General features: G+C 46.3%; 1 protein-coding gene across 2 annotated transcripts in view; it reads left to right on the top strand.

The window, feature by feature from the left end:
* The first annotated feature begins 1,311 nt into the window (after positions 1-1,311).
* Positions 1,312-18,675, top strand: part of MAP3K5 (mitogen-activated protein kinase kinase kinase 5) — a 286,689-nt gene continuing 269,325 nt past the window's right edge. Inside the window, exons 1-2 of one of the 2 annotated variants that reach the window (XM_082249712.1) lie at positions 1,312-1,496; positions 1,932-2,641. In XM_082249712.1, coding sequence (XP_082105838.1) covers positions 2,206-2,641 — 436 coding nt within the window. In that variant the 5' untranslated portion in view covers positions 1,312-1,496; positions 1,932-2,205. Of the gene's footprint in view, positions 2,642-18,675 lie in introns of both variants that reach the window. The other variant, XM_082249711.1, reaches the window with a different exon arrangement.

The raw sequence follows: 18,675 nt of genomic DNA, 5'->3' as shown, positions 1-18,675 counted from the left end.
TGCCTGCAGCTAAAGGCATCACCACGGTACCGGCGTCCATAGCCGACGGTCGGCTGTCTTGTAATGACAACCAATGCAGCTGAGAAGCCGCTCGATTGTCAATAAAAGGAGCGGGAGGGGACGTCCCCCTCCCGCCGCCTTCTGCGGCTCGCCCGGGGCTCCCGTCCCACCGGGAGACCCGGGCATCCAACCTGAACGGCCGCCGGAGACCCGATCAAAGCCGCATTCGGCTCTGATCGGGTCTCCATGCAAAAACCCGGAAGTGATGTCATGACATCACTCCCGGGTGCTAGGCGCCAAATAAAAAGAAAAATGACACCATTCAAAACAGCCAAACTTGGCGTTTTGAATGCTTTTAAGTGAAAAGGAGGGGTTTGGGGTCTTTTAGACTCCCAGATCCCTCCACAAGAGTACCTGTAAAAAATAAATAAATAAAAAATATATATATTTTTTAATGTCTGAAAATATCGGCAGATATCGGCCGATATGTGATGACCAAAATATCGGTATCGGCAGTAAAAAAACAATATCGGTCGATCACTAATATAAATATACATATATATATTTTTTTTGCACTTGTTCAACAGATATAATAATAACACTAAAGTAATATTTAACAGACCAAAATGCAGCAAATAACAATTAGTTGTTGGAGTTTACACACATTTTAATGCTAATCATGCTGCAAGTCAGTAAACGTTTCCTCCCCTTTCACCTTTATTTCCTGTATGATTATTTAGTGTGACTTCAAAATGTAAGGCAGTTAACCGAGCCAAGAATGTATGAGGCAAGCTGGGAGGGTGTGCAGGAGGTGTGGAAAGAGAAGTGAAGGGCTGGCTTTTTATCGAGTCCCTTCCGCAGTCTTGTTCTTACAAAGCTTTTCTCTAGCTAGGAAACACATCATCCCTCCCAGTAGGCAGTCTGTGTTATCACAGTCATCAGGGGCCACTGACACTCACACAATCCACTCAGCTCCCTGAACTAGCAACAGGCTGCATACTTGCAAACAAACCGACAGAACAAAAAAAAGGCTGTCTGCTCTTATTTTACTACTTGTACGAAGAGCTGAAATCGCTTAGGCGTCCAGTCAGTGTCTGAGAAGCTTGTATGCTTTTTTTTCCATTTAATATCAGGGGACATTTGCTGCTCTAAGCAGAATAATACAAGGCATTTACGAGAAGAAGACGAGGCGCGGGTGGTCGAGCATGTCAGCAGTATTGAACTGTTGCCTTTCACGTGCCAACGTTTGAACTAAGAGGAGACAGAGGTGCTGCACAGGTTGGATTATTGTCTCTGGGACTGGTGGTCTCTGACATACCTATTGGATGAGATCGCTGCCTTTCATGTGCCAACGTTTGAACTAAGAAGGGACGGAGGTACTGCACAGGTTGGATTACTCGATCTGGTACTGGTGGTCTCTTAAGTTCTCATCGGGTAAGTTCACTGCCTTTCATGTGCCAACGTTTGAACTAAAAAGGGACAGAGGTGCTGCACAGGTTGGATTATCGGATCTGGTACTGGTGGTCTCTGACATACTCATTGGATAGGATCGCTGCCTTTCATGTGCCAACGTTTGAACTAAGAAGGGACGGAGTACTGCACAGGTTGGATTATCGGATCTGGTACTGGTGGTCTCTTACATACGCATTGGATGAGATCGCTGCCTTTCATGAGCCAACGTTTGAACTAAGAAGGGACGGAGGTACTGCACAGGTTGGATTATTGGATCTGGTACTGGTGGTCTCTGACATACTCATTGGATAGGATCGCTGCCTTTCATGTGCCAACGTTTGAACTAAGAAGGGACGGAGGTACTGCACAGGTTGGATTATTGGCTCTTATACTGGTGGTCTCTGATATACTCATTGGATAGGATCGCTGCCTTTCCACTGCCAACGTTTGAACTAAGAAGGGACGGAGGTACTGCACAGGTTGGATTATTGGATCTGGTACTGGTGGTCTCTGACGTACCCATTGGGTGGACATTGCTGTCTTTTACAACCCAATATTTGAACTAAGAGAGAAAGGAGCTGCAGAGGTTGGAAAAAAGGGATTTGGTACTGGTGGTCTCTTACGTACCCATTGGATTGGATCACTGTCTTCAGCGACCGCTATTAAACCAGGAAGATCTGTTGGGTGCTGGACAAGTTAGGGGAACTTGCATTTCCCCTTTCTGCTCATTGGAACTTTTTACTGTGAGAAGCCATGAGTGACAGCAGCGAAGGAATTAGTTTCTCTGTGCCAATCTCTCCACTGCCAGAGGCAAGGTCTTGCATGTATGAGGATAAAGTTGGGCACCGGCTACAAGGGCCAGCAGTAGCCCACGGTGGCAACAGACTCCCCGCAGCTGGCAGCTTCTGGCACGAAGATTACATCCATGGGGCCGGTGGAGGAACAGCTTGCCCTGCCAGTCGCAGTAATAAAACTATTACCCCAGCCGCCACCTCTAGTACCAGCAGCCGGAGAACCACTGTTGTCTATGTGATTAATGAGGGCACCTCAGGCATGCAGGCTTGTGAAAATGCTGCACTGCACAGCCTGCAGGAGGCATGCGAGAGCCAGGGGGCAACACTTGAAACACTACCATTTGGAAAGCTCGACTTTGGGGAGACTACTGTGCTTGATTGCTTCTATAATGCAGGTACGTAAATCTGGCAGGGAGTGCTGCATACCAAACATATGTAATGTTCTTTCATTTATTGTCTAGGCTAGGCATGTTGTAATCAATATTTGTCTTCAAGCCCAACTCCAGTAAACCTAGAACTCCTTTCTTGATGTGAGGCTGCGCCCACACTATTTATTTCAGGTTCTTATATAGCGCTGTCAATTTACGCAGCGCTTTACATATACATTGCACATTCACATCAGTCCCTGCCCTCAAGGAGCTTACAATCTAAGGTCCCTAACTCACATTCATACATACATAGTAGGGCCAATTTTATATGGGATCCAATTAACCTACCAGCATGTCTTTGGAGTGTGGGAGGAAACCGGAGTACCCGGAGGAAACCCACGCAGGCACAGGGAGAACATGCAAACTCCAGGCAGGTAGTGTCGTGGTTGGGATCTGAACCAGCGACCCTCTTGCTGCTAGGGGAAAGTGCTAACCACTACACCACTGTGCCGCCCACTACAAATTTTATCTCCTCAATGTAGTTTTGGTCCTGGTGCCCAACCCTGTAGCCCTTTGACACTTTTTGTGTGACCCTGCAGACACTAATCTGCATTTCCCCATTGCCTTGTTATAACATTTATTTCTAACAGACCCATGTAATAAGTTTCCAGTCTATGACTGCCTTCTGAAGCATGACTCCAGTCTTCAGCAACTCCTATAGCACGTTCTGTCTCTGACCATCCCTTGTATCAAGTCTGCAATCTCTAACCATCTCCTGTATTATGTCCACAGTCTTTGTCCATCTCTTGTGTCATGACCCATTGTCTTTGACTATATTATGTTGTGTGTCTGTTTTCTCTGATAATGAATATTTCCTAAATTTATATGTGGCCCTTTGGTATTGTCAGGGGCCAAAATTGAGGCCCATCCATATCAAGAAAGTTGACCACCCCTAAACTTTTAGGCCAGCCATAATCGCAGAGATTTTCTTTCGGTTGCAGGAAAGAAAGTTGCTCAATTCTCCCATCAACACAGTTAGTTGTTGGGGAATCCCTGCCATAGAGCCATTGTGTTCTCCTGGTGGGGGGAGCTGATCACAGTGATTAGGGCTAGTGGCTATAACAACCGCTAGCAATAGTCGCATGTAAAATCCAACAGGCTGGTTGTACCCAAGTTGATCGTACAGGGTCTGTCTCGCTGCAAGGGAGGGGTTTTAACTGCTTCATGGAGTTCAGCTTTAAAGAGGTTGTAAACCCTCTCTTGGAACTTGTACCTATAGCTAAGCCTTTAATAAGGCTTAGCTATAGGTACTGTAAATATCTCCTAAATTTGCACCGTTTAGGAGATATTTACTTTGACGTCATCGGCGCACCCGTGCCGTTCCTTCAGAGCCCTGTGCCGTGAACGGTGGCTCCCGTGCACATGCGCGGGAGTGATGTAATCACGCCTCCGGCCAATCAGATGGCCAGAGGACACGAACCAGGAAGCAGGACAGCTGAACATGTCAGCCGTGTCTCTGCTGAGCGGGCGGCACTGCAGGGGCTTCGTTCTAAGGTAAGTATTTCATAATGAGCTAGTATGCGATGCATACTAGCTCATTATGCCTTTGTCTTACAGGGTTTTTTTTTTTTCATTTTTTTTTTGGGGAGGGTTTACTTCCTCTTTAAGTCATCAAATTGTTTAAACCTTTAGGTCATCAAATTGCCTAAAGATTTGCCTATGTGACCTACTGCTTTGGGCTGACCATACACTAATTTGTTTGTGTAGCTGGATGAAGGATTCATCCCCACCTGGACATTGTATTCTGACAGTGGTGGGTTATTGGCTGCAGTCGTTGATCGAGGAAAATTTTTCAACATGACCCTTCAGTAGAAGTCAATCAATTAACTTCTGGCAAGTGGGGATGGCCACACAATGATCGAAACTTCACCTGTCCCCGCTGAACCTGCCAAATTTCGATCTGTGTATGGCTTTAGGCTGTGGTTTCTGAAGCAAAGTAAAAACGATAACAGAAGTTATGAAATATCTTTGCTGCAAAAGTATTTCATGACTTCTGTTATCTTTTATGACTAACAGAGCAGGGTGAGCGTGCAGAATTTCAAGGAATTCCCACTTGATTAGAGTTTAATAAATGTTTTTCCATATTACTCCTCGATTGCGCTACCCATTAAATCTGTTTATTCATTTTGCTGAGGGATCTGTCAGTGACTTATGTAAGAATAATTTTTCACACATCTAGTCAGAGCAAGATAGATTTTACAGCAGAACTGAAATCACCCTATAAAATTTCTAGCAGGTCGTATGTCTCTGCAGCAAAAAAACTCAGTTACCCGTCTGCTAATAATCGTTTACAATTACACGCTGTCTGTAGTGCACTGGCATTTGTAAGGGCTTATTCAATGCAGGGGCACATAGAAAACAATTGTTCTCAATGTGCTCTGTATACACCATGCATGTGCATTAGGCTGCATTCACATGTCAGGAGATCGTTGCAAATTGCGGGACGCCTGTGCGTTGCCCGTGATTTGCAATAGCACCCCAAACACTGAGCGATGTTGCCGCGATTTCCGCCTGCCGAATCGCGGTAACATCGTACAAAAAAAAATCACGGGACGCATTACGCCCAAAAAAGTACAAGAGCTCCTTTGGAGCCTATTGCGTCCCGCGATTTTTTTTTTGCGCGATGTTACCGCGATTTGGCAGGCGGAAATCGCGGCAACATCGCTCAGCGTTTGGGGTGCTATTGCAAATCACGGGCAACGCACAGGCGTCCCGCGATTTGCAACGATCTCCGGATCGCGGGCGGAATCGCCGCGATTCTGCCCGCGATCCATACGCTGACATGTGAATGCAGCCTTAGTGTCTCATGGTGTATTACACAACACCACGTGTACATGCACCCCAGCAAGGTGTTTTTTTTTTTTTTTTTAAAGTCTAGGTTTATTCTTATGAATCAACAATTTACTCATTTTTTTTATTAAATATGTTTTTAATGTTTTTTAGTGCTTTTCATGTGTTCCCATTGAAGTCTATAGGGCCAAAAAGGTGCATTATATCACACCAAAAAGAGCAAATGAAACGCACAGGTGTGAACAGGCCCTATCCAAAATAATACTGTGCATTGTCATGTGTTAATGAGGACTACATAAAAGAAAAAAGTAAACAGTGTGATGTGCTGTAAAAATGCATTGCACTGTCCGTATACATTGCACACCAGCATGCTTTTGTATGCAGACCATAACAACCTCCCGCTGGTCTGAACAGACCCTAAAGCCAGGTACACACTGGCTGAATGTCGGTAAACAGCGTCCAGTTAAAAAAAAAAAAAACCTGGCCGATATTCAGCTTGTGTGTATGTCGGTCTGGCCGACAGAAGCCAGCCGTTCAGCCGACTTCTGTCGGGCGTGCATGCTGGAAAACCAGCAGCCAACCGACTCCCAATCAACGCTCTCAGCCAATGGCAGAGAATACTGAACGGATTATGTCAGGGGGGCTGTCACCCTGTCAGAACACAACAGCTCAGCAGGGGAGATCGCTGCACTAATGTCAGATCATTAGTACAGCGTCTCTGATCAGAGATGACAGTTTTTTTTCGTGCAACCCAAAAAACTGTAGTGTGTACCAGGCTAAAAATGATTGTAAAGTCTCTTTTTTTTTCTGTTTTGTTTTTTTTAAAACAAACATGTTATACTTCTCTGAGCAGTTGGTTTTGCACAGAGTGGCCCGGATCCTCCTCTTCTCGGATCCCTCTTCGGTGCTCCTGACCCCTCTCTTCTGTTTAGTGCCCCTTACTACGTCAGCGGAGATGTCTTCGCTGACATCCGCTGCCCCATAGGGATGCATGGAGGATCCGATCAGGTCCGCCTAGAAAACTAACAGGCGAATCTGATCGGATCAATCGTGTGAAAGGACCCTAGATTCTGGGTTTGAACTCACACCTGGAGTGGATAATAAAAAAGGAAGCGCCAGACGGGCAGTCGGTAAGCAGTACCTAGAGCTCCCTGAACAATGGCAGAAATTGGATTGGGTAAAAAAAACGAGTGCGCTAAAAGTGTATACACAAGTACAAACGATGGTGCGGTGATGTGACAAACAAAAACTTCATCTGCAAATTCTCTCATAAAACATGTGCAAACATGATAAACAGTGCAATGGTGGAATAAATATAATAAATAAATTCCCCTAAAAGTAGTCCATAGACTATAAAGTGCAAGAAAGTGAACTACAATAGGTGCTTTAAATAAATACAAATACAAAAAAGTATTTGATAAAAAGTGACAATAGATAAGTTTGGAATGGACTCCAACAAACGATTCCTTGTTGTAAAGTGACTTCACACAACTTGTATTCCCAAGTGCATAGTTGCCAACATTTAAAAATATAATTCCAGGAACACTTTGCAGCACAGCTATCAATTACCACACCCACTTCCCTGAAGCTCCACCCACTCTGCATAATTAATCTTGCCTACTTATCTGATTATAGAGTCTACTCAATATAGAGAGAATTACAGGAAATTAAAAAGGGAATTTCAAATTTAAGGCCACAGTAGCAGAGTATAAGTCTCCCATTCAGCTGCACTACTTCTGCGTAACATTTATGGGCAGCCCGATAAACAGGCGCTTCCAGGGACAATATAAATTACCTTGGACAGGCTCCTATTTGCAGGGACTGTCCCAGGAAAAAAGGGACAGTTGGCAAGTATGCAAGTGCTGCATGCAGAACCACCGTGATCAGACTATGGAATAGATGGCTGCTTTTCAAAAAGACATAAATAAAAAGCCTGTAGATATCATGTGCTTTGGACAGAAACTGGTCCCAGCAAATATTAAGATCTCTTTAAGGTAACGGCACTCCGTGGATCAAGATGCTTTGTGTATAGTCAGGGGTTCTAGAACTCATATGTAAGTGAATAAGAGACTGATAGTGCATTACCCTTAAAACCTTTTTTTAATGTTAAAAAATAGTTGCACTTCCATTTAGATGGACGAAAGACAGCATAAAACAAATGTGCACGGCCGCCTGCAGTGTGGACCGTGCGTGGTGATGACACAGCTGCTCCACCCAACGCGTTTCCCCTTTAGAAGGCGTCAACTGGAATTGGAGCCTCCAAGTAATAGGCTTACTGTACTGTATGTCAGATCTGTTGTTACATCCGGTGAAAGATTTGTTTATCTTTGCCTGCTCAAATTGACATTTCATATTAGGATGCTGTGGCAATTAGTGTCGGTTCACACTATGGCGATCCGACTTCGGGGGCGACTAGTGAAGTCGCCGTGCACCGTGACTTCGGCACGACTTGCACAGACTTCACATAATGGAAGTCAATGCAAGTTGCTCTGACTTCGATCAATAGTAGTGCAGGAACTATTTTCTAAATCGGAGCGACTTGAGTCGCTCCTATTAGAACGGTTCCCATAGCACTGAATGGACCGCGACTTGTCAGGCGGCCAAGTCGCCTGACAAGTCGCGGTAGTGTGAACCGGGACTTAATATGGCACTTTCTCACTCTCCTAATTGACCCCTTCTCCTTTAAAATACCAAAGTTGAATTCTCAATTTAAATTTTGAAATTATACTAAAGGCTTCTTATAGCTTTGATTCGTTTAAGCACTGTATAAATGTATTTTTACAGATGTGCACTAAAATGTAGACACTCTCCCATGTAGCTTTTACATTAGCGCGTCTCCAAAGCCGCTCCAAAGCAGTGTGACTTTGTTCTGACTTTACATTCTCTGGACCAAAGTCACATCAAAAGTCTGACCAATGTAGTGCAGGAACCTTTTCTGAAGTTGCAGCAACTTATGTAGTGTCAGAAGAAATGGCTCTCAAAAAAAAAAAAAAACCATTGAATTTCACATGTTCTGCGACTTGGGGTTTCACAAGTCGGATCCCAAGTTGCACAAGCGTGAAAGGAGCCTTTTATTAAAGAAGTAGAAGTCCACTAATGGCACTTTTCCACTGCAAGTACTGGCTGGGCTCTACTCGGCCCTGTTTGGCCCTGCTTGGCCCTGCTTGGCCCGGTTTGCTTTTCCACTGCTGGTACCGCATGGTACGGTGTTGGAACGGTTCAGTACGGTACGGTATGGTTTGCTTTTCCACTAAAGTAGTACTAAAGTTACGTGGGTGGGATAACAACGATTCTCTGACCAATCAGTGGCTAGTAGTGACTGCATGCAAAGGATTGTGGGATATGGTACCGGTATGGTACCTCTTGGAACCACAATCGAGGTGGTACTGTTTTAGAGAGCCGTACCGTTCGGTTCCATGCAGTGGAAAAGCGCCGCTGTACCACACCGTACCGAACCGTTCCTACACCGTACCATGCGATACCAGCAGTGGAAAAGCACAAAAGCGAGCCGAACCGTTCGGTTCCATGCAGTGGAAAAGCACCATAAGAGGAATAATCTTAACTCAGGGGTCTCCAAGCTGACTAAATAAAGGACCAGTTTACAGTTCTTCAAACCTTAGGGGGGCTGGACTGTGGTCATTAGGAGTAGAAAAGGTTCCAACTTCAGTGGGAAAAAACAATGCCCCATCTTTGGTGTCAGAGGAAGAAATTGTGCCCCATCGTTGGCATCATTGGGAGGAATTGCGCCACTTCATTGGTGTTAGTGGGGGGGAATTATACCCCATTGTTGTTATCGGTGGATGAAAGAGTGCCCCAAGAGCTAGATAAAAGCAAGCAAAAGGCTGCATCTGACCCCCGGGCCTTAGTTTGGAGACCACTTATCTAGATGAACAAGTAGGCTGCCCCCCTCCTTTGGTTTCCAAGGCAGTTTGCTTATGTACGCATAGGCATTGTTATGGATTTTAGCAATTGAATGCCTACAGTTAACGGATACCTTTACAGTTGCTGTGTACATATGTCACAATGCTTTGTTTTGTACACAGACTTGTCTCTCTGACCTTAGAATGCACATGGCTTTTTTGTTAAGTTGCCATGAAATAAAAACTTTTTCTGTGACTTGGTATTTTAAAGACTCAATACACACATGTTGGTGTAGCATGACGTTTTGTAGTTTCAGGCCTCTTTGAAATAACAATGGACACTACTTAACAGATGCTATATTTTGTCCATGTACACTCTGGCTTAACCACTTCAGCTCTAGAAGGTTTTACCCCCTCAACGATCGGGCCATTTTTTGCAATACAACACTGCGTTAATTTATTTGACAATTGTGTGGTTGTGCGACTCTGTAACCAATTAAAATTGATTTCCATTTTTTCCCACAAATATAGCTTTCTTTTGGTGGTATTTGATCACCTCTTATTTTTTGTGCTAAAAACAAAAAAAAAAAAAAACAATATTTTTTACTTTCTGCTATAAAACACAGCCAATAGAAAAAATTAAAAAATCATTTTTTTTCATCAAGTTAGGCTAATATGTATTCCGCTACATATTTTTGCTAAAAATAAATCCTAATAAGTCTATATTGATTGGTTTGTGCAAATGTTATCGTGTCTACAAAGTAGTGGAAAGATTTATGGCATTTTTATTCATTTTTTTTTTTTTTTTTTACTAGTAGTGGCAGCGATCTTTGGCGGGTCTGTGACATTGTGCCAGACAGATCGGACACCTAACTAACACTTTTGAGGGAACCAGTGACATTACTACAGTAATCAGTGTTAAAAATATGCACTGTTACTGTACTAATGACACTGGCAGGGAAGGGGTTAACATCAAGAGAGCTCCAAGGGTTAAGTGTGTCCGTGTTCTTAAATAGCAGCAACACAAGATTCCATCTCTGACAGAATGGCCTTGTTTTCATTGGCAGACCGCTGTTCTGCCTCTCTGGGGAGCGATTGCGGGTGGCCCGCTGACATCATGTCTGCCGGACCCGCTGATTGGCTCCCTCTGTGGCCAATCAGCACGCGCGCCCCTGCTGGCTATTGCGCGAAATGACATACAGGTACACTCACTACTTTACATTGTAGCAAAGTGTAATTTCTTCAGTGTTGTCACATGAAAAGATATAATAAAATATATACAAAAATGTGAAGGGTGTTCACTTTTGTGAGATACTGTATCTTATCCCTGACCCCATGAAGACCCCAGAGCTGTTCCCAAGCTCTAGTCTGTGGGCGGTCTCTCAGCATCATCACTTACAGTGCAGGGCTAATAACCTTGCATTGTATATGAAGAGTCTGGAGTGTGACAGGGGCCTGAAGCTGCTTAGAGAGGATGTGTCAATCGACCAGGCCCGGACTGGCTATAGGGCAGACGGGGCATATTCTCGGTGGGCCGCGGCTCTCATTCATCACAAAGATAAGATAAGACTGTCGGTCTGTCACTGAGACACGGCACTGTGTTACATGAAGGGGGGGAGGGGTGCACTGGAGCCGCTCTGTTCCGAAGCTTCCTCCCTTACAGAAGTGACGGTAGTGTCATTACTGTCCAGCAGGGGACTGATCGTAGGGATTGAGAAGGCCTATCAGAGCCAGGAATACTAAATGAGCATTTAACCCTTGCAGTGTGAGGGCTCCAGTGCAAGAGTAGATGTTGTTTAATTCCCAGAATTTAGCTTGAACTCTAGACAGATATACTGTAAAAGACACAAATGAATGCAGCGAAGTATAAATGGTTGAAAAATCACAAACATTGCTTTTATTACAAACAGTGTAAGAACCTAGATTCAGCTTCAGCTTTTTACTGTCCCTGTACATCAGAGCTCCGATAGTGGGACGTAGAAGCAGCGCAAGGAGCCAATCAGTTGTTAAGCAATGAAAGTAGAATTCTGATAGAGAGTAGACTGATAGAGAGACAAGCTCATACATCTGTCTGCTGCTTATCTATTCACTGAGGAAGGCTGGAGGTGGGACAAAACCTGTAAGTGTTACCGAACAGCAAGTCTCTTGCCCTGCCAGACCGGGCTGTGCTACGTGGCAGAGCTGCGTAATTCTCAGATCTGGATGGACAAAAATATAAATCCTTCGGCAAGAAAAACCGCTCCCATGTATGTATTTTATTCATATATTTGGTTGTTTGCATGGAGCTCAGCGTTAGGTCAAATGGCTCAGTATATACAGGTGTTAGTGAAGAAATGTTTCTTCAATACCATGCTGTGTCAAAGTAAACCTGAACTGCTGCATTTGGTCACATAATGGCGTAGACAAGTTTATTTGAACAACTACTACTAGTAGCAAACGCTCCCCACCCCCTCCCTAAGAAGGGAAGCACTAACATCAAAGCTTTGGTATCTGGTGCTGTACATTCAATTTATTTGGCGGTATGTCCCAATGCTTGCTGTAGACAAAACTTTTATCAACATATGAAGATCTACTTTTCTTCTGCAGACATTATTGGCACAGTCTTTTTTTTTTTACACTTCAACGGTTTTCTGTTACATAATGAGATGGGTAAACTGATCTCTTTAAAAAATTGTGCAGTGTGGGAAACATTTCCTTTTGCTGTAGAACCACTAATACTTTATTTGATTTTTCATTCATTGTTTTTTTTGCTAGACTGATAGTAAAGCTTATTTTTTTAAATTAAAATAAACATGTTATATTTACCTGCTCTGTGTAATGGTTTTACACAGAGCAGCGCCGATCCTCTTCTCAGGTCCCCTAGATCCTGGCTCCCCCCCCCCCCCTGCTGAGTGCGCCCCTAGAAACCACTTTCTATGGGGGCACTTGGTAGGGCCCACTCTGCGTCTATTGACAAAGACATTGAGGCCAGGTCCTGCCCCCTACTCCCCCGTCATTGGATTTGTTTGACAGGAGCAGGAGCTAACTGCTCCCACTTCTACCAGTGAGGAGGGACAGAGTCGGGAGTGCAGCTGCTCTACTACACATCGATGGATCGAGATGGGGCTCAGGAATATATAAGTAGGGGCTGGGGAGGGGGTGATCCTCTACAACAGATGTTTTTTTACCCTAATGCACAGCACATTTAGATAAAACACCTTAAGGCTTTAGAAGCACTTTTTTAAAGGTGACACTTGAAGATGAGTTGCATCCAACAAAAATGTCAAAATACCTGCCTTTACACGCATGTGAACTTTAATGGCATCCCAGTCTTAGTCTGTAGGGTTCAATATTGAGTTGGCCCACCCTTTGCAGCTACAGTATAACAGCTTCAACTCTTCTGGGAAGGCTGTCCACAAGGTTTAGGAGTGTGTCCTGTGTGTTTGACCATTCTTCCAGAAGCGCATTTGTGAGGTCAGGCACTGATATTGGGTGAGAAGGGTCGGCTCGCAGTCTCCGCTCTAATTCATCCTAAATGTGTTGTATCGGGTTGGGGTCAGGCCAGTCAAGTTCCTCCACCCCAAACTCGCTCAGCCATGTCTTTATTGACCTTGTTTGTGCACCGGTGCGCAGTCATGTTGGAACAAGAAGGGGCCATCCCCAAACTGTTCCCACAAAGTTGGGAGCATGACATTTTCCAAAAAGTCTTGGTATGCTGACGCCAAGCCCAACCCCTAAAAACAACCCCACACTATAATCACCCTTCCAGCAAATGATTTGGACCAGTGCACAAAGCAAGGTCCATAAAGACATGGATGAGCGAGTTTGGGGTGGAGGAACCACAGAGGCCTGACCACCTCAACCTGATATAACAGCTTTGGGATAATTTAGTGCGGAGGCTGCGAGTCAGGCCTTCTCTCCAACATTAGTGCTTGACCTCACAAATGCGCTTCTGGAAGAATGGTCAAACATTCCCATAAACACACTCCTAAACCTTGTGGACAGCCATCCCAGAAGAGTTGAAGCTGTTGTAGCTGCAAAGGGTGGGTCAACTCAATATTGAAGCCTACGGACTGAGACTGGGATGCCATTAAAGTTTATGTGTGTGTAAAGGCAGGAGTCCCAATACTTTTGGTAATATAGTGTATGTTTGGCTAGTGGTAGGTAGTGCACATTGGCATTGGGTCTCTAGGCCATTTATATAAAAGACCCCATTTTTAAAAGATTTACCTTGATATTAAAAAATGTATATGTTTATACATGAACATACAGCTAAAACATTAGGATCAATCAAATTGTGGCACAATTACAAGATTTTGCAGAAAGAATTTCCCACTTACGTAAACAGCAACAAATAGGGAATAGTAAGATAGGGGAATTGTTTCTTCATTACACATGGCCCTGTCCTTAAAAAATTAGGATGTCCATCATCTTACGTCACTTCTTAAATAATGCCAAATCCTGTATCCCCCTTAAATGGAAAGACTACTCTCCTCCCCCAATTTTCATGTGCCTTTGTAGAGTAGAACGTATCAGAGGACCTCATTCTCTCCTTCCACAACAGACATGGCACATATTGTACAATATGGTTTTACTTGACCATGACTTCACATTCTCAGAGGAGAGCAAGGCCCTCCTTTTAAGAGATACTGGATCCACTGCTTGGCACATTGGCATCCACAAGAGGGATCTCCATCTCTTCCTTCCCCCCTTCTCTACTCCATCAAGTCTTCCCTCTCTCTCTTTTCTCCATTTGTCCCTCTCTATTCCTTTCTTCATATATTTTACTTTCTGCCATCTCCTCGCTTACCTGCTGTCCTTAAACACCCTTCCCTACCCAATTCCCACTCACTTTATCACTTTACACCCTGCCTTATACCTCCCCCATTAAACCCTCCTTCACCTGAGAGAAAAATAACCCAGGATCATGTTCTTCCCAAATTCCTCTGGAATTACATGACAACATGACAACTATTTGTGTAAGTCACAGGATACTAAGATTGCTTGCATAGTTTTAATGTTGAAATCTATGGAACAATAATTAAATACCTTATATGTGTCATTTGTTAATGTGTTCTTCTTTTTGAAGTCTCATTAAAAAAAATAATTTACAAGAACATTAGGTTGAAAATGGTGATTATTGGCCATATAAGGTTAGTTCCGTTTAAGGCACTTTCATACAGGCAGTTGGATTTCACATTTAAGCTGCAGATAGAGGAACTTATTTACTGCAGCTAAATGCAGACAATGTATCTCTATGGCCCCATTATTCACACACTACATTTAGCAATGTTTTAACAACATACAGTTTTGTGCGTTTAGGAAAAATAAAATTGACAGCGTCCAGGAGCGAGCGATGTACTGCAGCTATCTGTACATAAACGCAGTTAATTGCAGTACAAAGAAAAAATAGGTAATCAGTAGCTGTAGAAAAGGCAAGAATTTACTACTGCAGCCAAGCGCAACCGCGTGTAAACACAAGTTGTGGTCAACACTTAAAGTCGAGTCCCTAGTGTGGAAAGTCGGTGTGGTGTGCCTGAACCGACGTAAGGGGGGTAGCCTGTAAATAAAGAGGGCACCCCAAAGGTAAGAGGTTGAGAAAAAAAGGGGTGAAGGAGGGTGGGATGACGTACAGCGCAGCAGCAGGCCGGCATAGCGGAGGGGCGGCGCTATATAGCCCGCTAGCTCCTCCCACAAATACCGGCCTGCGGCCGAACACTTGTGGTCAACACTTAAAGTCGAGTCCCTAGTGTGGAAAGTCGGTGTGGTGTGCCTGAACCGACGTAAGGGGGGTAGCCTGTAAATAAAGAGGGCAAAAGAGGAAGCAAAACAACACACTTTATTCAATACAACTTAAGTCACAAGCCTATGAAATGCCAGTCTCAACTCCTTCTCTGGGTGAGGAATATAGACCTGGAAGGCGTCTGACTCCCACCGACCAAGCCTTTTAATGATATGGCCTGGCGTGTTATTCCCGGAGGCAGCCGAAGCCGCACCTATCCGGAAGGAGTGACCAGAGTGCGCTGCAGGGTCCCAACCCAGTCTGATACAAAGAGTTCGGATGTAGAAAATGAACTTGGACGTGGTGAGGGGAACGCCCAGTAACGTAAAAAGTGGAGCATGGCTGGGAGAGCGCCGGGACTGGGCCATGAACTCATCCAACACTTTGACCGGACACCAAAGATTCCCTGATGGGTAAAGCGGGATGGTAACGGGGCAGCCCACCTGCCTGGTCTTAGTACACTGGAGCGTCAAAACATAATGATCCCCCCGCTTGACCAGATCTCGTTTGTGGAGACAAGAGCGCCCCTCTGCTGAGGAAGTAACCGTAAACTCCCCGGGCCTGAGAAAGCCGTAGAAGGCTAGGTACATGGCAGCTTTCACAACCGTATTAGTAAGTGGCTCAAAAGGGGCCGAGTCCAGCAAGTTGGAGAGAGCCCGGAATTTCTCCCCATCAATCGGCAACCGCCTGACCGAGGTATGGCGATCCACCTTGCCAATACCCTTCAGGAGGCTCTTAAGGGGATATGCCCTGAGAAAAGGTAAGGAGTTTGGCTGGTGCGTTAGGACAAAGTGTTGGACACCCGCCAGATACAGTTTGACAGTACTGGCGGACAATTTGAGCTGGAGGTGGCAAAAGGCAGCAAAGGCGACCATCGTCTGTACCGAATGGTCGTCCAACCCGAATTCCCCTAAGAACCTTTGGAAGATTGACCAGGCCCGGTCGTAGGCCTTCCTGGTGTTGGCTGACAGAGCCATGCGGGCCAGCTCCCGTCCATGCGCCACGATCCGGGCTAGTCCAGGACCAGTTCCTCGAACTCTGGGGTCCGCGTGGGGCATCTGTCGGCCGTCGGGTGAAGGGCGAAAAACACCTGCAATTTGGACCGGGAAAGCGCATCAGCGGCTGAGTTAGAGTGGCCCGGGATATGTTCACAGTACAGAAAAAACTGGTGAGTGGCAGCAATCAAGGTCAGCCTGCGAACCAGCCTCATGATGGTCAGGGATGATGACCGGCCCCTATTGACAATGTCACAGGCCGCCATGTTGTCACTAAAACATTTGACTGCCATCCCTGACCAGCACCTACCCCAGGTGACAGCAGCCGCCACAATAGGGTATAACTCAAACAAAGCTGAGGTTTCCTGGAAAGCTGGTAAGGCAAGTGATTCAGCCGGCCAACTAGCCCTGAACCATGAGTCCCCAAAGATGGCCGCGAACCCGGAATTGGCAGCCGCATCCGTCCAAAACACGGGGGACTGGGAGGAGATGGGCGGGATGAACATGGAGATGCCGTTCCAGCTTTCCAGGAACTCAACCCACATACCCAGGTCCGCCCTGGCAGGAGGATCCAGGTGGGAAATGACGCCCTCCGGAAGACCTGGCAACAGCCGCAGCAACCGGGAGATGAAGGACCTGCCCTGGGGGATGATGCGCATGGCAAAGTTCAATGACCCGATCAAGGACTGCAACTCTTTCCTCGAAAACGACCCTAGTTCCAAAAACCTGCCAACTACCTCGCGAATGCGATTAAGTTTGTCCTGAGGGAGGCTAGACTGCATGGACACGGAATCCAGGGTAATCCCCAAGAAATCCAACCTGGTGACAGGACCGACCGACAGGAGGGAGGTGCCAAGCCTGCAAAGTGCCTGCAGAACAGCTCGGTGTCCAAAAGACTCCAATCGACCAGTACGTTAAATTGAGCCAAGGCCGCTGCCGCCTTGGCCGAGACTGACTTGTGAAAGTCAAAGAAGGTGAAACCTCCGTACTTGTGCCCTAGATCCACGATTTTATGCAGGTAAAGATCTAACTCCTCCCGCCGCTGTGGGTATACGGAACACAATACGTCCCTGTAGATACCGAAGGCCAGGACAAACTCTGGGATCGTGAGTTTCTTGTTGAGCCTGGGGTCCCTGGCCTTCATAACAACGGACAAATCCCCGTAATTATAGATTTTATTCTCCACCATATCCTGGGAGGCGATAAGGAGAGCCACCAAGTTTACATCCTTCCCTTCCAAGATATCCTTGCGGAGAGCTGGGGGGACCATGTGGGCCGGGGTGATTATAGGAGAAACCGTAGAAGAGGGGAAAAGGGAAACTGGGGGCCTACCCTGATCACTGGCGGGAACTGGGGACAACACCGGCAAGGGAGGAGGAGGACCCCTCTGAGCTGGACTGGCGTCTTCCAGCTTAGTCAGCCTGTCTCCGATGGACTGCAGGGAAGACAGGATAGAGTCCAGGGTCCCTTGCATAGCTAACGTACAACCCTGAGAGCTTGTGCCCAATCCCGGATCTTCTGGATGTTCCGTCATCAGCCTAAAAAGTTCCGCTTTCCTTGCCGTGGCTGGGAACGGGATCCCCTTCTGGCGTAGCACCGCCGAAATTCTCGGAATAGTCCAAGACCCATATGAACCCAGCGAGGATGGAACCCGACGACCCCTGGGGGTACCAGATCTGGCGGGGGTGCAGGGCCTGGCTGGCGTGGAGGGGGATGAAGATCCTTCTTCCAGGATGGCTCCTTGAGGCCCGCTGTTGAAGAAAACAAAGAACAAAAAGCCCAAGTCCGATTAATACCGTGACGTGCTGGAAGAATCACTGGCTGGCTAGCTAAAGCCCAAAGGCGAAGAACTTAACTACCCCGTGACAGGTGAGGCCCTGCTAGATGCCAAGCGGCTGATGAGAGGCTCTACCTATGATTCTGGCCGAGGGGCATGAGCCACTGACGTGGTGGCGGGAACGTTGGCCTCTCGGTGACAGTACAGAATCAAAACGAGTGGCCGTGACAGGTGAAGCCCTAGCTATAAACCCATGAGAAGGGTGGAGCGAGGCGCTAGCTTTGATTTGGCCCGAGGGGCGGGGAATCTCCGACGAGATGGGGAGTTGGCCTCGCGGGACCGGCTATGAAGGGGGGGGGCTAGGGGCCAGCACCTGAACCCTGACAGCCAGTATGAACTCGCCCTGCGGGGGAGGGGGGGGGGACAACACGAGACAAGAACAACACAGTTGGAGTGCAACAACGACAGTGCTAACAAAGAGGACAACGACATGAAGTGCGGTATGCACAGTGGTGATGAAGCCGTGACGGTGCCCAGGCACCGATGCATCACCAGGTGGATCACAGAAGAGTGGAATGAGCCTGAAGAGCAACCGGCGGGGGCCTAACCACCGGGCGCAAGCCAGACCGAAGACTAAGTGAGTGGAGGAAAGGGAAGAAGTAGCCTAACGGTGTCTATGGGTGACGCCAGCGGCGTCTGTGAAGACTAGATAACCGGAACCGTGTGGTACACAAAGGAACCTGGACCTGACATAGTACCTGATGCCGGCATTGAAGGACATGATGAGAACCTGCAGGAGAAAAGGCAACGGTCAAGGG

Source organism: Pelophylax lessonae (genome assembly GCF_965119305.1).
Source record: "Pelophylax lessonae genome assembly, chromosome: 3".
Lineage (NCBI taxonomy): Eukaryota > Metazoa > Chordata > Amphibia > Anura > Ranidae > Pelophylax > Pelophylax lessonae.
Note: the sequence above shows the minus strand (reverse complement) of the source record. Positions and strands in the feature narration are given on the sequence as shown.